Source organism: Drosophila innubila (assembly GCF_004354385.1).
Source record: "Drosophila innubila isolate TH190305 chromosome 3L unlocalized genomic scaffold, UK_Dinn_1.0 0_D_3L, whole genome shotgun sequence".
In the NCBI taxonomy this organism is placed as follows: domain Eukaryota; kingdom Metazoa; phylum Arthropoda; class Insecta; order Diptera; family Drosophilidae; genus Drosophila; species Drosophila innubila.
The window spans coordinates 10,783,881-10,808,748 of record NW_022995376.1 but is presented as its reverse complement, the minus strand read 5'-3'; the positions used below and the strand labels follow the sequence as shown (position 1 = coordinate 10,808,748).

The 24,868-nt window shown below is 36.6% G+C and overlaps 2 protein-coding genes across 5 annotated transcripts; both read right to left on the bottom strand.

Moving 5' to 3' along the window:
- Nucleotides 1–1,196: 1,196 nt before the first annotated feature.
- On the bottom strand, nt 1,197–20,225 carry LOC117786819 (C-type lectin 37Db). 2 transcript variants are annotated; one of them, XM_034625223.1, is made up of 5 exons: nt 19,187–20,225; nt 14,351–14,869; nt 7,707–7,810; nt 2,325–2,433; nt 1,197–1,898 (listed from the first exon to the last, which is right to left on the bottom strand). In XM_034625223.1, exons 1-5 carry the CDS (start codon nt 19,452–19,454, stop codon nt 1,648–1,650), a joined length of 1,251 nt encoding a protein of 416 aa, XP_034481114.1. In that variant the 5' UTR covers nt 19,455–20,225; the 3' UTR covers nt 1,197–1,647. The 2 variants fall into 2 exon arrangements, with proteins under 2 accessions (XP_034481114.1, XP_034481116.1); XM_034625225.1 differs by lacking the exons at nt 14,351–14,869; nt 19,187–20,225 and adding an exon at nt 10,902–11,396.
- Nucleotides 20,226–20,825: 600 nt separating this feature from the next.
- On the bottom strand, nt 20,826–23,366 carry LOC117786829. Of its 3 annotated transcripts, none has more exons than XM_034625239.1 (4): nt 23,287–23,366; nt 22,778–23,009; nt 22,040–22,716; nt 20,826–21,332 (listed from the first exon to the last, which is right to left on the bottom strand). In XM_034625239.1, exons 2-4 carry the CDS (start codon nt 22,875–22,877, stop codon nt 21,075–21,077), a joined length of 1,035 nt encoding a protein of 344 aa, XP_034481130.1. In that variant the 5' UTR covers nt 22,878–23,009; nt 23,287–23,366; the 3' UTR covers nt 20,826–21,074. The 3 variants fall into 3 exon arrangements, with proteins under 3 accessions (XP_034481130.1, XP_034481128.1, XP_034481129.1); XM_034625237.1 differs by having other exon boundaries at nt 22,040–22,723; nt 22,782–23,009; XM_034625238.1 differs by lacking the exon at nt 23,287–23,366 and adding an exon at nt 23,115–23,220 and having other exon boundaries at nt 22,040–22,723; nt 22,782–23,009.
- Nucleotides 23,367–24,868: the final 1,502 nt, after the last annotated feature.

The window sequence follows — 24,868 nt, the reverse complement described above, 5'->3', positions numbered from 1 at the left end:
TTTAATTTTAATCTGTTTTCTAGTCACTTTTAGCCGGTTTGCAGACGTCAAAAGGAACTAAAATTTTAAAATGTTTACCTACCTATTTATTATTGCAGTCAAACTTCTCTAAAGTTAACTTCCTTTCCGTATTATGAATACATGTTTTATTCATTTTACATATTTATTTTAAAATTATTAAAAACTTAAAATTTTAATAAAAATTTAATAAATATAAACTAAAAAGATTAAAAACTGACAATTTGAATTTAAGCATTGAAAGTAATAGAATACAACTTTAAATTAATATTGAATTTTATCTCCAGTAGATAGAATTTTAGTTTTATGAAAATGTTGAAGACTTTATAAAATTTTTTTGGTTTTAAGAAGATATTTATAATAATGTAAATTTCATGCAAAGTCCCTATTTAAAAGTTAGAATGTATAATTTATAATATTTACTTTTATGAATCCTTAACAGCTTCTGCAGTGCATGTTTCGGCTTTCCCAGGCATTTTCTCTTATTTACTCTTCAGCTTCTCTAGCGCATGCGTCGACTTCTCTCGTTTTCTCTCACTCTCTTCGTATAACTCTCTAGTTTAGCCCTCTTCGCCGCATAAACAACAAACAATGTCAGTTTTTTTGGAGGCGGCTCGTTGCACGTTGTTCGCATTGTCCGTGCCTCCAGGGACTGTGACCAACTCTTGCCGGTGAGCAAATGGGCAGGTGGACAGGATAACAGCTCAACAGCTGGACAATTGGAGAGATAAACAGACAGTTGCCATATGCAAGCTCTCTTTGCTAACTACAAATCTCTCTCTCTGTCTCTCTTTCTCTGTCTTTTTGTGATTTGCAGTCTCTTTCTGGCTATTACATGTCTTACTTGCTGTGCAGCTTGACATAGTGTAAATCGTGTCACAGGACGAAGTAGCTGCAGATGATTAAATTGCTTATGTTAGCATTAGTTGTGTTTAGTTAGTGAGTACACGACAGGTGGCTGCAAGCTTAGCGGGTCACATAATGAGAGAGAGAGAGAGAGAGAGAGATAGAGAGGGATAGAGAGAGAGGGACAGAAAGAATGATAAAGAGTAGAAGTCGAGGCACTTTCAATTTTATTTGCACACTTTATGGCCAATATGATTATCGAGCATTGCTCATACGCACCGTTACACAGCGTTGCAAACTTTCAACAAATTTACAGAGATTTTCCGCAACGATTATTTAAATTTTTTCGTGTGTATATTTTATTTTTTTTTATTTTTTACATGAGAAGATACAAGTGTCTAAGTACGATTTACACGAGCATATAAATTAATTACTTTACTAGCTAAGCATCATCAAAAGACTTAACCAATTTGTTAAATGATACATATAACGATTATAAAGATAATTTTGATTGATGTTCTTTTGAAATTTTGGATTCGCATGAAATGTTAAATTAGCACATACGAACACAACACAGCACAGCACAGCAAATTGTCAATCCTATCAACTAGTAAACTATATGCTTATAATAACTACTTGTAAATTTATGCTCATCTACTTTATGCTCTTTGCTTTCTGTGCCGCAGGTCGTATGCTTAATAACTAAGTATACACATACATATATAAATAGATATATGTCTGATTTAGCTGCATAGTCGTACGAGTATATCATAAGAAGCTGCTTCAGACGGGCTGCACCTCGCAGACGAAGTAGGTCTCAAAACTGCAGGGTGAATCATTCCATTTGAGTCCTTTGCCATCGCGATTCCACAGCTCGAGACAGTTCTCTTCCTCGCCGTTCTCATAGCGGAAATTGTTGGGCTCGCCGGCATTCCAGTTGGTGAATGTTATCGGTCGTCCAGTGGCCATCCAAAAGTAATTGCCCTCATCGGCCAGATCTGTGCCGGATATCCAGAAATGCTCGTGACCTAAACCTGTGAAAAGAAACAGAGAGAGAGAGAGAGAGAGAGAGACAGCTTCGGTTATAAATTGTGCCCACATTTCAATGGATTAAGGCGTCAACTGATTGTCCATTTAACTACTACTTAAATCGCCCTCGCACATTCACTTTTCAATGATCTGTGTTGTTGCCATGGAAAGTGCATCGGAATTGAATGCATGACCGCAATCCGAGTCGCAGTTGCAGCTCACAATGGCCATTGGCCAATGGTAACCCCTTCCCTGCCTCTCGTGCTTCCCTTTTGTCATCGGCCATGAGTTTTGGGTTACCAACTTCCGTGTATTATGCACGCTAGAAAGTCAAAGACCCGCAACCAGTCTCTGTCCCATTCCCACTCCCATTCCCTTGCCCTTTCTCCTTTGGTTGGGGCATTCCATTGACCATTTCAACAGTCACTTACCAAAGTCGCGTATGTGTTTCTCCAGTCTATCGTTCTCTTCCTGTGATGAAATGCTAGCCAAGTGCATGCCATGGTAGCGACAGTATTGCGTGGCTTTGAACCAATTTGCCTGCAAGTCAAAGAAAATGGTAAAAAGGAGAAGATGAATAAAGTTAGTGGCAAGTTCTATGTCAAAATAAAAACATAACTTCAATGAGAAGCACTTAAAATACACTTTAAAATAGAATAGAACGAATAGTATAAAAACATTTCTTTAATTTCAATTTAAGTGCAGATTAACGATAATATTTAAATATTTTAGATCCACTTATTTTTAACAAAAGAGAGACAAATTAACTACTTTACATAATTAAATAATAAACATTAAACATTTTCCATATAATACTGATATTTCAATTTGAGTGTAGATTAAAAATAATACTAAAATATCTTACTTGACCAATTTTAATCAGAGAATGAAAGGAAAATTCAATTACTTCAAATTGGATTTTAAGATAAAATTATTATATATAAAGTATTATATTTAATTTAAATTAAATATATATGCTACTTTTTTTTAGCTCTACAGTTTTAAAAATAGATAAATAAGTAATCAAGCTACTCATCATAAGTCATATTTTTCTCCCTTAAGTGAAAGCTCCTATTATTTCGCTTTTATAGAGTATAAAACTCTGAGAATGTTTTTTTTTTGTTTGGAAGATCCCTAAGCTGGCATAAAGTGTACAACAGGTAAACAAAACAAAGCCGATGTCGCATGCCATTAAGGCTGCTCCTTATTTCCCCTCAGCACAAGCTGAGAGCAGATGGGAATGAAAGTTCTTTCTTTATTCTCACATGACGAACTAATTGACTTCTTGGCTTCACTGGAGCGTTCTTTTACAGCCCAATAAACACTTTCAATGAGCGCGTTCCCTAATAACAACAACAACAATCGCAGGAACAACAACAAAAACAGGAGAAAACTCACATTAAACACTTTCACCACGTCATCGAAATGGCGAAGAGTCTGGATGCTGCGTCAATTTGCGCTTTATACGCGCACAATTACGGCTAATACAATTAAAGCCAAGTTAATGACGTAGTCGACCGCAGAGCAAAACCATGACTAGAATGTGGCAGCCACAGGATGAGAGAGGAGAGAGGAGAGGGGCGAGGGGCGAAGAGGGTGGTAGCTAGTTACGTAATTGATTTAGGTGCACATCACCTGGCCGAATAACATACGTGTATATGTAGAAAGCACTCACATGAACTGGCAAAATTTGTGGCAACTAAAAAGCTACCTAAAATATTTTGTTGCCACAGCCAAAATGAAAATCAACAGGCGGCAGTCGGAGATGTAAAGGGTTGGCTAATTAAGTGGCAAGCGCAGAACCCATTAGTGTTAATTGAATATCAAATTGCATTTATTGATACTCATCTATTGATAGATTGATGGCCAAACACACAGACGGGATATTGCGAAAGTGTTGCCAACTAAACCAGAGGCTTTGATGTGTTGGCCACACATCAACAGCAACTCGTAATTGACAGTCAAACTCACAACACGGATTTAAAATGCGTTGGCGCAAGCCACGCCCCCTCTTTCCTCTTCCCGCACGCATTCCCTGTAATTCCCTGCCAAGCTCTGCGAGGTCGTTTGTTAAATAATTCAAAGCGAAACATAAAATGCTGTCGACTTTTATTGACGTTCGTCAGTTTGAAGCGGAGATTTGTAGTCAGGTGAAAGGCCATCGACGAGGAGGAGAATGATGAGGGGTAATCAGAGCAAGCCAGCGGCGGACACGCCTCAATGTGGCAACTGCAAATGCCCGTTTACGATCTGGATCAGACTCATGCAATTGAATGTGAATTGTTGAGTACTCGACTCGAATCGAATCGACTCGTATGTGTGTGTTTGAGTTCGTGACAAGATTCAAATGTGGGCAGCAGTTGATGAAAGGATTGAGCCTGGATGATTGTCGGTTCAGTTTGATTTTTAGATATTACATAACGAATGCCGGGCAAAGCAAAAGTGAGAGTGCAAGAGAGTTTAAACTGAATAAACTACAAAAAATGCAACAAAATGATGAAGAAAACTATTAAATAAATAATATTTGACTGGTAAATACCCTCCAAGTCAATTTGGAGTGCTCTCAGTCTACAAATTGTAAAAGATATGCGCAAATTTAGTAGATAAAAATAGCAAGAATCTAATAGGATACCCTGTAAGTAAGTTTCAAGTTCTTTGTAAGTCTTAAAATAATTATTAAAATAAATTTGAAAAACTTTATTTAATATTTTTAAATGATAAAGAATAGAACACAAGATATAATGCTTAAAATGTAATTTGAATGATTAGATTGTAAAAATTTAATATGAAGCGGATTGTAGGTTATACAAACGTCTATATAATAACTCTTCTAAGGTACTTTGTCAGCATATTTAAAGAGTTAATGAATTAGCTATTAATTCAAAGTAAAAAGTAGAGAAATACAGTGAAAGAGAAAAAGTAGTATAAGCCCAAAGGTGATTAAGATAAGAAAATCTTTGCATATACTAATTAAGGTAAATAGCAAACTAAAGCTGTTTGTTCTACAAATGTCAACAAATTGAATTTACAGCAACTCAATTAAGTGGCAACAAAATGTTTGACAATTCTGTTAATATCATTAACACATTTGACTATTTCGAGTGAGTTGCTCAATCGACAACTGCCTACAAGCTGTTCCTTCCCCCGCCTCAGCTTCAGTCTATAATCAACTGCAATTAGTGTCGTATTTAAAAAGAAAAAATAACATCAAACCGAGCGCAAGTCCAGCTGTTGACTTGGCCAGTTGCCTGCTGCAGTCAGCTCTTAGCGTGTTGCTGGTAAATTAATTTTTGCCATTTTCATTTTAGTTTATTTTTTGTGAAATTTGCATATTTACACACGACGAAATGTTTATGGCCAACGAACGATTCGCATTGCGTAATGCGCGAAACAGAAACATTTAAATAAATATTAATTATTCATGAGTTGTTTACAGTGCGATTCTTAATTGCTTATTCCAATAAATAATTGGAACATTTCTAATGAAGTCCGTTAAAAGTTTAATCACAACAACCAAAATGCATAAATTTAAGTATTTCTAAAAATCCAGGTTCTCTGAAATATAATCATGAATTTTAAATGTCAACGTTCGACACTATAAAAGAGAGCGAGAGAGAGTGAGTGAACGGGAGAGTTTTTTGGTAACACGATTGCTTATCAGTCGTGGAACCTGCAATTAATTAATGTGCTAATAATGAATTGAGTGCACAATCAAACTGTCGGTGTATTCACAATACAATTGTTTAACGAGTACTAACAATATCGCCCCCTTCTCCAACTTCCTCATAAACAATGTGTGTGCTCAAAAATTAATTACTTTTTTGCTGCTTTTTGTTGTTGTTGTTGTTGGGGTTGAAGAACCCGCGCTGATTAAATACAATTAATACATTTAATCATAAAAGTTTGTAACTTTTCATTTTGTCATAATTACTCAAACATTTTGATCGATAGAAATTTCATTTCACTGAGCTCAGCAAATTTGCATCAAAACTTGTTAAGCATTTAAATTAATTATCCAAAGGTTTAAGATTACCTCATTCTCTTCTTATTTTTATCGATATCCATTGCATTTCAACTTAAATTGATTTAATGAACATCATAAAAATTAAATTTATAATCATTTCATTATATGATATTTAAGAAAAAATTATAAAAAATCAGCTCGAAACTAATAATTCTTAATATTTCTAAATTAAGAAATGCATGTTATTTGCATATAAAACTGGTTCGATATTAATATGGTATATAAAATACATTATCAGATATTAATTGCCTTATTCTATAGAATTATTCGAATTCTTATCGATTTTTTAAGCATTATAACTTTTTTTTGTTTCGTAACAATAGTTTCCAAAGAAATTTTAAATAAAAAACTAGTTCGGCCTTTTAAATAGATTCTTATTAATACCTATCCATTTCCTTTAACTTCGACTTTTATAAATATCAAACTTTCCTAAAGTTTTTGCTAAAAAATTAAAAAATTTGCATTGATTACCTCATCGTCTATCCACTTAAGCTTTTTCCATACTTAAACACTTAATAGATCATTAAACAATTAAAATAATTAGTTCTATTTAATTCAATTTGGCGGTTTTTGGTTTAAAAACCTGCTGCTTAAATTTATGGTCTCATTGAACTGCCAAATGTTCGGCTCGAATTCCTTAGAGTTCCTATCATGAGAACCAAATCTCAAGAGTGTGAATAAACGAATAATCGATCTTTATCTGGACAGTTTGACCTTTACGTATTACCCACTCCGCGTAAAATAACTTCCTCGGTTCTTCCTCTTTCATGTATCTCAATCACTTGACTCATAACTGTCGTTTCACATTATTTTACCTATACGTTATTTTACATATGAATATTAAAGATCAGTTTAATTATTTCAATTTACAATGACGATTTCAGTGGCTGCCGTTAAATTTTATATATTTATAGCGTAGCTTTAAAGTTCAAGGAGAACGCTTTATATAGCATACAAGAAGAAGAAGATTCATAGTTTTATGTGAATACAGCGCCGTTGTGATAGATTTGCATACTTGTCTCACTTGTCGGTCGTTTCGGCCATTGGCCAAAAACGCGTCAAAGTCGCGTCAAAGTCGCGCTCAAGTCGCGTCCGAAGTCGCGTCATCGTTGCACGCGTTTCGGGTGCGTTTTGAATGGCGCGTACGCCGTTTTAGACCTTTATAGTTTTGACTAATACGTTTTTAATATGAATGGTTGCATTAATTAAAAGACGTCATCTCAACTACCAAATTGCTGATGCGTGTCCAAGCACGGCTTGAACCACCATGGTCGATCAATCGCTGAGGTTTTTTATGATTCAATGGCATTGGTATCATAAGGCTAACGATATCAGTTAGTCAATGATATGGAGAAGGTTGCCTGATCCGAGGTGTGGCAGTTTACAACTGCACAGCAACTGAAATATTATTCAATAATTTTACTTAATAATACAAATTATGATACCCTTGCAAAGCACAAACTCCACTTGCTACTGATCAAACTTATATAACAAGAAAACTTATACTTTATTTGGTTTACATTGCAGCCTTTTATGCGTTACACATTTCGTGGTTAAATTTTTAGTATCCTATGTAAGAAATTATTGGCTAAAATGTGATTACCATTAAACTCCGCATGATATTGCATTGTCTGTTGTTTGTTTGTCTGTTGAAATCGACTTCAATGTTGTTGTAAAAATACCATATGCAATATGTGCAATGAGTTTCTGAGACGGTCGAACCGGACTGGGGACCATTGAACCGTTGGACGGTTGCAGTTAAATGTTAATGGTACGGAATGCAGCTTACCTTGAAGAAGATGCCGAGATAATAACGCTTCTCGCCCAGCTTCAGCAGCGGCATCGTCCATTTATTCGGCATATACTGTGACTCGTCCACGCAGTTCGGGCAGTCTATAAATAAATATCAAGGAAGCATAAGGAAACAAGCATATGAGTAAAATAAAGGATATAAAAATAACCAAAGAGAATACAAAATTCTGTGGAAAAATATTAAGCCGCGACAATGCCATCGAAATATCAAGGTCGTTAAAAATTTGCATTTCAAAATAACAGTTATTAACATGATCTTAAAATTCGCATGTTATGATTAAGCGCTGAACAAGGGACAATAAATAACTACAGAGATAATTATACAGTTATGTGAGTTATAATCAATAAGGTTTTATTAATGCAAAACAAATTCTGAACCGATAGATGTTCCAGCATAAATTTGATTGTCATATAAATTAATGAGGTTTAAATTAGAAAAGAGTCTTTTAACTAATTGCTAAGAAAGTGAATTTGAGTTGTACCATCTAAATTATGATTGCACCCAAAAAAACCAAAGCAGTTTTAAAAAGATTTTAAAGCAACGGAACTGGTTCCCGTACAGGTTCGTAGGAAACAAGTTCGACCTGATAAACCGACAATGACGTCTTAGCCAGAATGTTTGACAATGGCTTTGATTTGCTTGGTATGGGGATCTATAAATGAAACGAAACTGAATCAAGGTCAAATTTACCATTGTCTTTTTCAGTATGTGCGTTGACTGAGTTCATATTCAGTTCTTAGTGTGTGAAGGTCATTACGGCAATATGGGAAATATTTGTGTGTTTTTAGATTTATGTATGAATATGGTAACATTCTGTCAAACATGCCAACAACATGTTGGCCAAGCTAACGGCGTTTCTTTTGTCTTTTGGTAACAGACATAACAGACACAACACGAAACAAAACAAAAGACAATAAAACGACACCCAAAACTGGCAGCTGAGCAAAAATTTCATTTTCGCGAATTTTGTTAATTAATCATCCCAAATGGTTGCCATTACGAGCCAAGGCCATAAGCAGAAGGCGGCATTAATGATAATTATAATTATAATGGTGTTGAATGGTGCGGTTATTGTTGCTATGCTTGTTGTTGTTGTTATTACGATTGTTGTGGTTGTTTCTCGCTTTTGGCCACTTCGAAAGTGCAGGCGTATTTACATGAATTTACAAAGAATAATGGGAAGCGACATAAAAATGTAATTTAATTTTAATAGAAACATTAAAAATATAAAAAAGTCGTTGTGCGAAATGTTGCAATTTTTTTAATGACAGCTTGCTTAGACATAAGACTTAGACATAAGACTCACGCTATCAAAATTTCTGTTAACATAAGAAGTGGAAGACATTCTGCTAAACACATCAAAACGATGATAGAAGAAGTTTATGATTCTTTTAATGATGTACGCACTTGCTTTGAAATGTGAACTAATGTAAAGAAAGCAAATTGACAATTAGGTTCATTAACTATTTTTGCATAATTTTTATTTATTATTGTTACTGAACATTTGTAAAAGATGAGTAAATCCTGAACAATATAAAGTAAAACTGGCTCAAAAAACTGCTCACAAAATTCACTTTCTTTTGATCTCGGTCTCAAATTTCCCATTCTGTTGCATCATCCAATTAAACGCGCATTGTTAATTACCTCATCGAGGGAATCCATTGATTAGACCTCAATCGAACACCGCCTGAGAAGAAGGAGGGGGCAACTACAAATTAAAGGTGTCAAATTGATTAAGTTTTAGCAAAAACTTTATTCAATTTGCATGCAATTTTTCATTGTTGGCCGTAAATCAAATGGTTTGCCATGCAAAAAATAACTGGGCTTTAATAAATCATCAACAAATTAAGTAAACATTTGTGGTATAATATTTATAGATTGAATTTCGCATGGAATTAATTTAGATTTTGGGCCAAAAACCAGTTTGGATTAAAGGCCTGTAGGCGGATCAAAGTCATTGCCAATACTCGTCGTTAACCCCCGCCCCTCCTTATTTCCTATAACTGATTGCAATTAAAATTGTATTAAACAAGGCTGTACAGTGTTGTGTTTACAAGTGGCGACCTTCGGCAACCCGTTGAGAAGTGGAAAGAAATCTCAGCCAAAGGTGAGGACAGTTTGACGTAACTGACGCGAGGCCTGTAGAGATGTCAGATTTAATTTACTTTTAACAGAAATCCGTTGGAACAAATTGGCAGCGACAACAGACAGCAGACAGCAGACAAATTAACAAACAAAAAAAGAAACACTTCCATTAAACCTTATCAAACTTCCTGTTTATTAAAGCAGCAGCTGGGTTTTTTTTTTAATATTAACCAAACGAACAAAAGAATGTCTTGAATTTATTTATTTGTCACATTAACCAGTTTTTTTAACGAGTTTTTTTTTATATAAGGTATGTAAGGTATAAGATTAAAGAAGTTAAATTTCGAATGCCACACTTTCCGCTTCAATGATTAAAGTCATATTGATTTAAATAAAATTCTTACAATATCACGTATACGCCCGGCTGGCCTGCAATACTTTTGACAGCTGTTGCTTTTAACTGATTTTTGGCCCAGTTTTTGCCCTGACTATCTGCATTTTTTTATTATCAATATGGAGCATCTGACCCTGGCCTTCAGTTACCTTTTAATTTGATTCGCATTTTAAAGCAAATTAATGGGTTCCTTTTTAGTGATTTATTGTCGAAAGTTTATCGCTCTCTTTTGCTCATTTTGTTTGGCCTGCATTTTTTTGTCACAATCAATTTCGTTTTATTACAGATATTTCAACAGCTGCCACAGACAAAAAACAACAATAACAAAAACAGCAGACAGGTGTATCAACAACAACAACATTAGACACTCGACTAATTTGTTTGATTGCCCAAAGCGAGTCACAAAACCAAAAGCCCAAAAAAAATATACAGTCATGAAATATATAAATAAATTGGAGCGACAGACATTAATCAATGAAATACGTAAACACGGTAGCTGTTTCAAATACGTATGCACATCTCCTTAATGAAACGCTAACTCCAACAAAAATGCCAAAATTGAAAAGTGAAAGTGAATTTTTGGAATTGGAATTGTGTTCACGGTTCGTTTCGGTTGCCGGCAGGATGTGCAGCACTGTGAGATGGTTATGCAATGGTTGATGAGGGAAGTACTCGTATTTTGTTCAACATACCAGCGACAGGACCTGTTGTTGCTTTGCTCGGCGTTGCCAATGTCCTGTCCACTGTGCAGAGCAGCTGCACAGAGATTATCACAGACAAAATGATATATTTTTGCATGTTTGTGCTGTTATTTTTCGAGCTGCTTTTGAATACGTTTATTATGTTATGTTTATGTTGAATTTATTTTTGTATGAATATTATTACTATATTTTTTTTCTCCAAATTTATTTATCCAGTTATGCAAATTAGCACTTCCGTAAAGATAGCAAAACAAAAAATTTCGCTTGGCTTTTTTCATTCAACGCATTTTTGAACAAAATTTATGGAATGCTGCAGATGCACAGATTTACATATGAATTTTTAAGCGCGTTCCGCTTTGTATTATATTCGGCGCCGTTTGCCGTTGTTATATTCGTTATCGAGATTGTAAGATCGTGAAACGGAATCGAAAGTTGCCAAAAAATATAATGATGTTGAATATTTTTAAATTATTGACCAAAACGAAGACCTCGTGCGCATGCGCGCCCAAACTGACCGTCGGTTGTCGAAGAACTAACAATTTTGGACCTCGTTGGCGCCGACTAACGCAGAATCTCCAGCGAGAGACAACGAGAGACCACAATTGAGAGCGAGAGCAAGAGAGAGCCAGTTGAACTGGTTCGACAGAGAGTTGCAGTCGCTTCGAACTCGTTTGGCGAGGCTTCTTTTTTTTCGTTTCACGCAACGCTCTGAAAGATATTCATCGGATGAGATGCTGTACGGACAGTCAACGGCGCACTTGTTGTGGTGCAAACTGTGGGGCACGGGGGTGTACGGGGAGAGGGGGGCAACAGCGGCTTTGGGTGCTTGCAGCTTGTCAAACACTTGACGTTGAAGCCGCAGACATAACTTGAGGCAGCTGCCTCGGCTGACCAAGGTAACATCAGTGGAGCGTTGATTTGGACATGCCCACCAAGCTGAGCTCGAGCGTGAAATAAACACTCCCCCTCAACACCCGCTTAACATTCGTCGGCGCCTACCAAATCTTATATAAATAAAAATCAAAGCAACTCTGTCAACATTTCAAAATTCTGGTTATGCGGTTATCGCATTGCAAATTCACTGACGACGAGACACGAGCGTTCTAAGATTTTGCAATTTCACTAGATCTCAAATTTGAAACTGAGTCAACGTCAACGTCAACCTCAGCGTCAACTCAATTCAAATCAATACCATTTGTGGCTGATGCTTTCGATTTCTTTTGAATATCTATAACTTTGTTGCTAGCCGCGTTTTCTTGACTGACCTTGACAAATTTAATAAGTACTCATATTGTATCGGCTTTGTCAGCAGTAAAAAAAACCAATTGCAGCACATTGCGTATACGTAATATGCCCGCAAACATGTTTCCCAAAGACGATACAAAGATTTAAAAGAAAAATATATTTTAGTGAATAATCGAAATTTGAGGCTAAACACAGAAATATTCAGCAAGTTATTCAAGAATGCGCTGACTGTACATTGCGTATACGTAATAATATAAATTTTCAAACAGAAACTTGCAAAATCAGTTAATATAAAGTCTCTTAATATTATTGCTTAAAGAGTTACCCAACAAGAATCAACATGTAATATTTACTTGTTTTTACTGTCAATTATTCATCTTCAACTATTTAAAATTATTAAGTTAACCCAAAAAATTAGCTCCAAAATTGGTCAACAAATGTCAGAGGCAAAGGCAAAAATCAGAGATAAGATTACAATCAAATGGATGCAGAGACGGCACAAACGTCATATGCGGAGATTGAAATCGAAACCATGAATGAAGTGAGAAAGTGGTCACCACTCATGGAAATACTTGCAGTTGTTATCTTAATCTGTGGCGTAATTAGTTTATTTCTCACCTATATAACGTGATGGAAATATGGCCAGGGTATTTGGCAGTTGTGCCGATTTAGCATGGTTCGAAAATTGTTATTGGCATTCGTGTAATTGGCATCGGTTTATCTGGTTCTTCTGCTTGCTTTTAGGACGTAAAATAAACGAGAAATCAACAAGCCGAAACAAGTTAGCACATGTCCAACTCTGTTTATATATTCGCACTCTGTTTTTAGTTAGTCTATAGTTCGATTAGCATTTGCCATTGAAAGTAGATCAGCGTATCTTCTATTAACAAAATAGCTGAGTTCATTGCTACTTGGCTATTTGCAAATCAGGGTTTGTAATAAATGTCGACTCGTGGCTTGTTTTAGTTCCCCATTCTAGGTGAGCCCCCCACAGAAGTCGGAAGTTGTCAGACACACAATTGATAGCCAACATTTGAGAATCAATTTAAATTCTTACGAACTCATTAAAAGGTCATAATGTAAAATGAATTGCCTAGAGTGATTTTAGTTGCTTGCTGGCTTAAAAATATTTCAGAAAAATGCCGAAAAACGAGTTTCAACATGCGACGTTTAAAATTAATCAATTGATTGATTTTTTGTCGAAAGATGGACAGCTAATGGTTCATATAAAAGTGCTCATGAATAATTTTGCTATGCAAATTTTGGCAAATAATTTGTTGGTCTGACGTGTTTGTTGTCAGGCTGTCGAGAGTATTTATAATTTCCAAAGAACTTTTATATAATATTTATCTATTGAATTCTCTGCAGTTCTTCGCTCTCCCTGATTAACTGGCAAATGCTAATGAAGTTGATTGACTTTCTTAGTTAAATGTCATTCTGTTCAATGAGACAATAGATCGCAGAGATTAATTCCTTTCATGTTATTTCAAGCGAATGTCAAATTAAATTTAAGCATTGCAAAAATTTAATTTGCTTATAAATGAAATTTCAATTCGAATTCAAGACAATGAGCTGCATTTAAACGAGTTCGCCTAGCGATCGATACAAACAATCGACAGATTTCCGCTCTGTTAGCAGAAGGTGTGAATTCAATTCAAATTTAAGGAACGAGTTTTGATCTTAACTCAAATATGGCCAGCCATAAATGACAGTTTCAATATTGAATTTATTGAGTTCAGTTATCAGGTTGTGACCCTGGCCATTGCAAAGTGGCAAAGATGACTTTAATTGCTCAAACAGACTGACAAAATAAAGCATAAATTTAATGTATTCGTACTGAGCGCTTGCGAATGACTTAAACAATTCGCATTCATCATACGCCTCGTGGGCCATGAAGCGAATCGGCGTGAAAACGAAATATGCCACAGAGACGGCATCAAAGTTGTTGTATGCAAATAAATAAGATGAAGAGACAGCAATGTGTGTGGCATGAAGTGGCATGCAGCAACGCAAGGTTATTAACTGTAACTGTTATATTGATGATATCACGCATACGTCCCGTCAACTCAACAAAAGAGTTGTAATTTGATTGAGTGTCTTTGGATTTGTAATAGACCTTAGCTAACTGGAGCTCCACTTGATGTCTTTATCTATTTCGATTGTTTATTTGATTGATGACTTTGATTTGAGCTTACCACTATCGATCTCATTTTCGCTGGGATCACGATGAAATATATCGCCATAGTACTGATCATGTTGCTCTGATTCTACACTCTGCAGTGACTCCTGGACATCATCATCGAATTCATCCTGCGGATTCTCATTGGCTTGGGACTGCTGATCCTCCGCCAGATTCAGATCTTCCTCCTCTTCTTCGTATTGCACTTGCTGCCTTTTGGAGCTGCTCGTCTGTCGTTTGGCTGATGCAGCCGCCAGACGATTGCGTATTGATCCTCCTCCACTTTTTTTAAAGCCGTCGCTGCTCGCAGAGAAACCACGTGGACGTGGACGTCCCGAGGGCTTTGGCTTGGGCAGTATATCCGCTATTGTGGGAATTTTCTGGCTCACACTGCGATTGGGAAACAAACGTCGCTCCAAATAATTGGCAAATATCTGTTGCGTTATTTGATTCTGTCGCGCCAGTTCACTCTGATCCAGCTGGAAGTCGCCACTTGGTGTGCTGTCTCTGCTCCCTCTGCTTCCTCTGCTGCTGGCTGCAATTGAATTGAAGTAACAAAATGATTAATCACGGTAATCGCATGTGGGACGAGACAATTATGCAATGCCCTCAGCTCTTAGCTGGAGCAATTACATAAACTCCAGCGACCCACGTTCAGCTGGCAGTAAATGAAGTAATTAAAAACGAGTACAAGAAAAGGTAGCTACAAACAGACGAATCTCACATGCCCTTACATCAATCTTGAATCAAGTTTAAAGGTCACTCTTGGAGCTACAAGCAAACTTAATCCCAGTTCTCTTGATTCAAGGAAACTACCTAAAACCAGTGGCTATTTAGGCCATATTAAATACAACTGATGACGTCAAGCTGCGGCGATACTAATCCATCAAATGTTGCAGAGATGCTGTGGCCTCAGGGTCGTATACTTTATATTTTAACTGCTAACAGGCTGATCATTAGCGGTAGTAGTTGGGTAAAGTATATTTATGAATTTGCATTTATGCCATTACTGAACTCTTCCCGCTTCTTGTTTTAATGACAGTTTGATCATTTGCCATTTTTCTTGAATCTGCGGTCCCTTTCTTTAGCTTTTTTTTAATATTTTACTCAACTATGTCAAGGCCATAAGAGTTTCGAGTATTTACTGTCAAGTGGCTTTTAAGCGGATTGCGAGTAGTTTCAGGTCCACATTGATTTCCAGTTCCCGTGACCATTTCCCATCAGTTAATGAGTTCAAATTGCCAAATAATTGATATAAATGCTGACGTAAACAGCGCAGTTAAAGGCAGCATTAAAGCCATAAATGCTACGAGTGCTCGTTCATATTTCACAGCTCCTCAGCTTGATGCATTAGCCCCAAAAGACAACGCATCAACCCAACCCAAAAATAATTGTCGTGCTGCCAACAGAATTAAATTAACAGCTGCTTCAGTTTATGTCTGTCTGGATTTTTGCAACCCCTTTACAAATATGCTTTTACCATCATTAAACTCTGGGTGGAGTATAAACGGTTAAGTGAAATAAAATGTATTATGCAATTTATTGTCCATGCAAAGAGTAAACATACAAACTTTCTGTATTTTTTTTAACTTTATTTCGCACCCGACATGACCATCATTTAATAACCCGTAGAGCCTGTGATGGAGTGGATATAAGTGCAAATAAAAAAGTCAGCTGGAATTGGGAGTGTTTGTTTGAGTACGTGATAAATCTTTTCGCTTAACAAGCAAATCGAAACAGATACATAATTGATTTGGGCTGAAAACAAATTGTTGAATACTATTTACATTCATTTTAATGTATATTTTTTACCAACAAATGTCTTTAAATTTTTAAAATTATATAAAAAGAAATATTCTTCTATAAAAATCATTTACATTTGAAAACTACTCAAAACTGATCAAAGTTTAATAAAAAACTGAAATTTGGAAAGCAAAAAGGGAAAGCATAATGTGAAATGTAATTGATTTTTAGTAGATGTTGATTGACTCTATCGGATAACCATTTACCTGCTCCCAAACAGATGCTCAGCATAATTTCAGATTCAATTTCAATTTTGAAGTGCTGCACTCGAGTTGAGTTTTGAGCAAAGTCATTGATTGATTAATTATCTATTCCAAATCCATTTGCTGGGCATCCTTCAGCGGGTAATTGTGCTCTGGTTGAGGTCACAGATTGAACAATGTCTGCCTCGTCGACAAATCGAGAGAATTGCTTCAACAATGGGTCATAATAGCAGCCACATTATAGGCCCATTGTTAACGCGGCTTAAAATTGTTCTCAACGAGCCAACAAATCAAGCTGAATAATCCTTGAGTTATTATGAGTACTTTGTCGCTTATTATGAATGTAATTGTCGTTGCTTTTGTTCTTGTTGTTGGGGCAATTTACATGCCATTGTTGACCAATTGAGCCACAAAACGTGATGGCCCAAATGCTCAAAATAATCGAATTCCCGATCAGCGATCACCGATCGCCTTTTTGCACGCAGTCTTGAAAAATACCTATTAAAACTATTATTTGTCAATTGATTGGAGTTTATTAATTTCACGAGCTGCCAGCAAACGTGCAACGAATATACGTGCAACGTGCAACGTGCAACCATGCAACATAAAGCCAGCTTGTAACCCAGTTCTGTCTGAATTGATGTGTATCTGTATTTAGCAGATACACGGCAAAGGCACATTGGCTAATTGTCGTTTGGCTGGCATATAAATCATTGGAGACTTGCAGAGGATGTTGAACTGCCTTGAAAATGCAACGACAGCAACAAAAACAACAAGCAGCAGCAAATCAAACAGTAAATCATTTTGACTTGCATCTGTTGCAAATAACCGCCAGCTACACCAGATAATGTATCTGTATCTGTATCTGTAACTATGTCTGTGTCGACTACAAAGAATCGAGGGCCGTGTAATTGCCGCTTGGCTGAAAAGAGGTCAATTAGCAGCAGCATCTACAAAGTACTCCAACATCAACTGCAACAACAAAAGAGTTTGCTTTGATGTTGCGTAATCTGCTTTTTGCCATGGAAAGGAAACTGCAAAAAAAAAAAACATGTGCGAAAAATATCTATGCCAAAAATGTAACAAACTCGATCACGACAACAAGACCTGCCCCATTCCATAAAAAAGTTGCAACAAACAAAAAGTGTTTGATATTTTCATCTCATTTTCCAGATAATGTTTGCCAATTACGCAATCAAAGCGCTCGCAATTATCTAAAAACGCTTTTATACGACTGTCAATGCGGCGTATGCGTAACGCAACACCGAAGCGCATACGCCCCGTTGGCCGTGCTGTGGTTTTTTTTTGTACCAATGAAGCCATTTGATATTCAAAGATAGAAATATATATATAGATATATAGTATATGCGTATGCAATTGATTCTCAATGTTAAACAAGATTTGTACAAACTGACAGCTAATTAATGGCCTCAGGTATGGATTATGTTCTGCTGAATAGACTCATTTTATGGCTTAATTGCTGACCACTTAAAGAGTTGTTGAGCCTATAAATTATTAATCAAAAATTAGCATATCTGATGTAAACTTTCGGCCTAAGAACTTGTCAAGCCACTACCAATATATTATCAAATTTATTTGCTATTTATTGATGATTGCAAAGCAGGTGCTTGAACCCTACAGGAAAAGAAAAGAAAGGAGAAGAAAACAGAAGAATATACTTAAGTATCTACTTATAAATCTATTAATAGTCAAGTCAATGAACGATACATTAATCTTTAATCTCATCACCAACTATGGGAATGTTTTAAGCACGCGCTGACTTCTGACTTTTGTTTGGTTTGCAAAATGTCACAGGGTAAAGGAAGCGGTAATATATTTCTATACTATAAATAGTGTAGTCTTCAATACGAGTTCCATAATTCTTTATGCTATCAATATTTATTTGTGCATATTTATTGATTGAAATTAGTTTACTGTGGCTTTTCATGAGGTCATCAGCATTCCAAATGCAACAGAAACACAATTCTGAATTAAATATACAAAAACTTTAAGCTCAGAATAACATAAGATACAATCCGATAGCTGATACAATATTATTAAAGTGACATTTGTTATTTGCGCACTATTATTGAATATTTCATAAGACCTTTCATATAAAGATGCCAATGCCATTAATAATTTGATCATTTGATCGGCAAAACATATAAGACCAGAGCCAGTTTTAAATTTTTTTTATTGTAGAGAAAAAGAAATGTTTTTGGCTTAAAGTTTGCATTAATTAGCATGACTTAAGTTAGTTTAGTAGGAGAACGGGTAACGGTACTTGATAGATTCAAAATGTGGTTCTATTATTCATTCCCACACAAGTTTCAGTTCAAGGTAAACATTTCTGTGAGATGCAGCTGCCATCTTATTAGAATCATCCTCATCTAGATTGCAATATATACTAAATCTAGATATTTATTTAATTACTTTTCTATCCAAGGTGAGCTAAACTTATCAGTATTACCTGTCATCTAATAAGAGCCGATTCTTATCTAGATTATGATAGATTTTAAAGCATTATACATTTTGAGTTTCTCACAAGCTTCTCTCCAAGGTTAACTTCTTTCTGCCCCATCCACAACTATTCTCTAATCGCACTTCAAGGTCAATTTGATTAAAATCTTCTTTCACGCCTCAACAGCTTTCATCGGCCATCGAATGAGGCATTAGAAAAGACTTTATAACAATCTATCTAAGTGCAATATTAAATATTTGTTGGCCAATTGACACAGCCTCATTACGGCTAAACTGTTGTCTGACGACCTTGGCATGGATTTAGCCACTTCAGATGCCACTTGCGAGCTTGGAATGGAGGGAAAGCTTCAAGTGCTCGTACTTACCTCTTTTGTCGCGGCCAGCTGTTTGTGCCTCCTTCTCTTTTGCCACCACCTCCGCAATAACACTTTGTGGTTGTGGTGCAACGGGAACATTTGTTCGCTTGGAGTTGCTGGAGATGCTGTTGTTGCGTGCCACATGAAAGCCGTGTGGCACATTCCGCACAGACACTGTGAGGGGGGGACTGTTGTTGTTATTGTTGTTGTTGCCGGAATCAACACTGGCCAGTGATAAGAGCACGGTGAAGAGCGTCAGGCGTATCATTATAATCATTGGTTTATTTTGACCGTAATAAAAATAAATATTACAAGTGCACTTCAAGAGCGCAGCTCAAGCTGAAGATCGCGGGCGCGACGACGATACAGACACGACTGACACCTCGTTAGAGAAAGCCAAAGGGGCAATCGAGCTGAAGATGCTGGACAAGATCGGTATGGCTTCAATGGAGCTGCGATCTATCGCTTTCTAAATTATCAATGCGTATTCAGATGTTAGGCGACAAATCTTGCAGTTAAATTATGAAAATGAGTTCACAGCGGGTCGATCTCGATCTCGATATCAAAGTCGATCTCAGTCTGGGTAAGAAATGTTTTCTTGTCTTTTGTTTCAATGCTTCTGTTTTCTCCTCCTAAATTTCATGGCGCTGTGGAATAGAGAGCCAGGCCAGGCCATTAATCTGCGGCTCCAGCTTTAGCTTCAGCTGGGTATCCGGATTAGGTAATCGAGCGATCTTGTCTTGCTTTGTTACGTTTACTTTCTTTCCGTATTGTTGTTGCTATTTTTGCTACTTTAATTGTTGTTGTGAGAGCAGCTCACTCTCACTTTTATTTAGGTGCTCGGACAGTCTCGGGCTGTCCGATTCGAAAAGTGGTTCGCATTTGCCACTCAACCTTCGTGCTGTCCAGAGCCTCGATCGTTGCTCCGTTTCCGAGTTGCGATCGGCGTTGATTCGTTTTCTGTCTGTTCACTTGATCGCTGCGTTAGCTTTTGGCTTGGTTACTTACAGACTAAAGCGTTTGAACGCAACTAAAACACGTTGCGCGCTCGATTCCTCTCTGGAGCCGATCGTCTTTGATATCGGCAGTCGGCGCAGTCGCCTCTCGGCCGCGGTCAGCAGCTGGCAGCTGGTGACTGGCGACTGGTGTCTTCTCTCTCGCTCTCTTAGCCGGCTCGTCTCTCTCGCAACTTGTTTGCATTGACCAAGCCTCAAAACAGCATCTGCTGTCCACTCGTTCCTCTCCTGCATTTATCGGCGTGAAAACGGCCTTTGTATCCAAGTCATCTTCAGCCATCTTCGGTCCAAACGATGCGGTTTTTAATTACATATCAACATCAGCTGCAGGTGCGGAATGGGGCGCGGTTCTTGCCCCCTGGTCGTATTACATGAAACCGACTAGGAACCTGAAATCGAACGATCTTTTGCCCTTTAAAGAGCTCAGTGCAGTTCATTAAAAGCCTATAACTAACTATACCATAAGCTGATGTTAATCTAAGCCAAGTTAATATATTATATTTATGAACTACGACTAAATATTTTATAGCTGTGATATATAAAACTGCATTCCTTAATTTGTGTATTTATTAAATAATATGTAAATATATTTTTGCTATTCTACCTTAGTGAAGTTTTCATTAATACACAAATTTTGCATTATCCGAAACATAATATTTATTATTGTATGGCGTTTAAATTTTGTTCATTTCGTTGAAACTACTAAATGACCAAAAGAAAGTTTCCTATCCATATTGTGAAGAATTTGTGTTATGTCAAGAGTTACTATATACATATAATATGGATATAGATTTTGCATAGCAGGGTAAAATTCTTTAGGAAGATTAATAGTCTTCTCCGTTGAACTATTCAGGATTCTCTGGTTCCTTGGACATGGCTATTTACTTTTTCTTTTTGCCTTTGCCCTTGCCCTTCTTGCCTTTGCCCTTCTTTTTACCCTTGCCCCCCTTGGCGGCATCGAGCAGAGCTTCCGTGACATATGTCTCAGTGGTTACCTTACTTATGGGCAATGTAACCGGCTGCTTTGGTGTGCGCAGCTCGATCTCAATGGTGTTCTTCTTGTGCTGGGATTTCGATTTGCTGCCCAGCTTAACGAGGAACACATCGCTGTCCGTCTCATCGCACGTTTTGTAACAAACCTGTGAATGGATAACAAAAAAATTGAGAAGAATTGGTTAAATTCTGTACATCGAAGATTTTATACCCTTAAAAACTAAATGTATTCATATGGCAGCTTTATGATATTGTGGTCTGATTTAAATCAAAATTAGTCAGCTGATATATGATATCAAAAATGTATTTTCTGTGAGATATCTTAAAAAAACAAAAGGTTTTCCAGAATAAAGGTTGATTTACGACCGATGTTTGTTAGTTGGCTTTAGATATCTTAAAAAATAAAAGTTGTTCATACTATGGATTGCTTTTCGACCTATCTTTCCCAAGTCCTGAGAGACTAGTTTGCATAGAAATAGAAGAACTTGACTATATTCACTCATCTGGTCGTCCTGAGTATATTTCTATATTGGGATCACCTTAATTGATGCGTTACAGATCTTTTGACAAACTTATAAGACTCTCTGCATTTGTATAATATAAATGGCATGTAGAAAGCTACGAGTACGAATACGAATTGTGGTTGCCACACATTTGTTGCCACAATTGGTGCATGTGCATGCTTATGCAACAACAGTTTTGCAGCAGCAATTGAAAGCAACCACAATGCACCACAATGTCTGTGGGGCAAGTCATGGACCGTTTGACTTGGATTCCGCATTCCGAAACGTGCCACAAATGTGGCATGTGGCATGGGGCAACAGAAGCAACTTTACGGAGTTACCGCACTCACCTCGATGCCCTTCTGTCTGGTGTCCAAGTTGACGCCCTTCATGGTATCCTTAATGTCCTTCGCCTCCACTTGCATGCAACAATTGCGTTGATTCTTTGTGGGTGGCACCGCTGGAATCACTGGAGCACCGCCACCACATAAACGACGGCGATAGCAATCGACTTTGGCCTCATTCCGATCACAGACCTGCGATCTATAACAATCGACCTTGGCTTGGGCATTCTCGCATGCCTCCTTGATCTTGGAGAAGGGCACATAGTAATCATCCGCCTCGCAGGTATCATTACCCGAATACTTAATATTGGCTCGGATCTTTGGTATCTTTGGATGATTCACAATGCTACCGCAGGTGCGACGCTGGATATGTTTGCGGGCAAAGTCGCTGCGCTGCAGCAAATCATTGAGACAATTGTTGGACGGACAATCGTCGAGACTCTGCCGATAGACGGGATCATCGTCGGCACCCAAATTCGAGCCGGCACCATCATTGACACTCTCCACCTTGTGTGTGTTCTTTAAGACGCGTATAGTTAGTCCACTACCATTGAGGCAGGCTTCAAATTCATCATAAGCATCCGGACCCGGATCTGGACGTGTTGGCTGTATAAAGCACGGCTGTATCTCCGGACTGCAATCGCATTCGCATTGACACTGACAACACTCATTGCATGTTTCAGCTGTTGTATGAATTTAATGAATCTATACAAGTATTCAGAGTGAAGTTAATTGATGACTCACCAGTTGGCATCATTGGTCTTATCATTTGATCTGTGACATTAATTGCACATGGGTCCTTCTTGCCCTTTTTGCCCTTCTTACCCTTCTTCTTCTTAGCCATTATATTCGAATATGTTTTAAGTTGTCGTGTATGAGCTCAAAATTTAATTTGGATATGATGTTTGAATTATTCAATTTGGATATTGCACTTGGCCAGCAAATGGCGCAATTTCCTTATAGCTCGTATTGCTTGCTGCAAATCAACAAGAAATTAAAAAAAATTAGTTAATTATTTACCAGAAAAAGTCCATTGAAATTTAAAAAAAAAATCAACAAATTGCTTCGGAAACCGCCCCACCTCCTGGAGATGTGTCCATGAAGCAATGGGTTGGTTTACCAGGAAAAACAGTCTAAGAACAATTTCAAAGAGCTCAAAATCGAATAATGAAATAACGAAATAATTTTCTTCTTTTCTGTTTTGTCGTGGAAATTTGCTAAACGATTAATGAGAATAAAATAAAAAACTTTACCCTGGATAATTTTGTTCTGACTGTTGAAGCGTTGAAATAACTAAAATTTTGATTTATGTTCGTATACAATCTTTTCAAGGATTGCTTTGCTTCTAATCTTTTAAATTTTTAATACAAAATGGCGCCTAATGAATAAAATTGATTAGGCATTTTATTAAATTTTAAATTACATTAGCTTTTATATTGTTAAATTAAGGGAAAAGTACGGCAATGTCCGCAATATATCCGAAGTAATTTGACAGTGATCGAAATTAGAATTTTCTAAATAAATAAAATTTTTATACGGAATCAAATTGGAGGCCAAATAATGATCAAAACGGTATTCCGTATGAAAATCGGTCAAGTTTTGGCAAAGTTATAAAGGTTGGAAGATTTTGTGTAAGGGTCAAGGGAAAGTACGGACAAAATAGACAGTGATAGGGAAAAAAAATCAAATTTTTTGATCAAACAATATTTTGATGCAGAATCAAAGTAGAGGCCAAATAATGATCAAAATGGTATTCCGTATGAAAATCGGTCAAGCTTTGGCAAAGTTATGAGGGTCGGAAGTTTTTGTGTAAGGGTCAATGGGTAAGTCAAGGAAAAGTACGGATAAAATAGACAGTGATAGGAAAAAAAATTAAATATTTTGATTAAACAATATTTTGATGCAGAATCAAAGTAGAGGCCAAATAATGATCAAAATGGTATTCCGTATGAAAATCGGTCAAGTTTTGGCAAAGTTATGAGGGTTAGAAGTTTTTGTGTAAGGGTCAATGGGTAAGTCAATGAAAAGAACGGATAAAATAGACAGTGATAGGAAAAAAATCAAATTTTTGATTAAACAATATTTTGATGCAGAATCAAAGAAGAGGCCAAATAATGATCAAAATGGTATTCCGTATGAAAATCGGTCAAGTTTTGGCAAAGTTATGAGGTCGGAAGTTTTGTGTAAGGTCAATGGGTAAGTCAAGGAAAAGTACGGATAAAATAGACAGTGATAGGAAAAAAAATTAAATATTTTGATTAAACAATATTTTGATGCAGAATCAAAGTAGAGGCCAAATAATGATCAAAATGGTATTCCGTATGAAAATCGGTCAAGTTTTGGCAAAGTTATGAGGGTTAGAAGTTTTTGTGTAAGGGTCAATGGGTAAGTCAATGAAAAGAACGGATAAAATAGACAGTGATAGGAAAAAAAATCAAATTTTTTGATTAAACAATATTTTGATGCAGAATCAAAGTAGAGGCCAAATAATGATCAAAATGGTATTCCGTATGAAAATCGGTCAAGTTTTGGCAAAGTTATGAGGGTTAGAAGTTTTGTGTAGGTCAATGGGTAAGTCAAGAAAAGTACGGATAAAATAGACAGTGATAGGGAAAAATCAAATTTTTGATTAAACAATATTTCGATGCAGAATCAAAGTAGAGGCCAAATAATGATCAAAATGGTATTCCGTATGAAAATCGGTCAAGTTTTGGCAAAGTTATGAGGTTAGAAGTTTTGTGTAAGGTCAATGGGTAAGTCAAGGAAAGTACGGATAAAATAGACAGTGATGAGGGAAAAAAATCAAATTTTTTGATTAAACAATATTTTGATGCA

Coding starts and splice junctions, on each gene's coding strand:
- LOC117786819 (XM_034625223.1), bottom strand. CDS start 19,454: ATGATTATAATGATACGCCTGACGCTCTTCACCGTGCTCTTATCACTG. Junction 2,434..7,706: donor ATCTCGGCATCTTCTTCAAG/GTAAGCTGCATT, acceptor TTTGACTTGCAG/GCAAATTGGTTCAAAGCCAC. Junction 1,899..2,324: donor GAAACACATACGCGACTTTG/GTAAGTGACTGT, acceptor TTCTTTTCACAG/GTTTAGGTCACGAGCATTTC.
- LOC117786829 (XM_034625237.1), bottom strand. CDS start 22,877: ATGGCTAAGAAGAAGAAGGGTAAGAAGGGCAAAAAGGGCAAGAAGGAC. Junction 22,724..22,781: donor TGATAAGACCAATGATGCCA/ACTGGTGAGTCA, acceptor CATTAAATTCAT/ACAACAGCTGAAACATGCAA. Junction 21,333..22,039: donor CCAGACAGAAGGGCATCGAG/GTGAGTGCGGTA, acceptor ATCCATTCACAG/GTTTGTTACAAAACGTGCGA.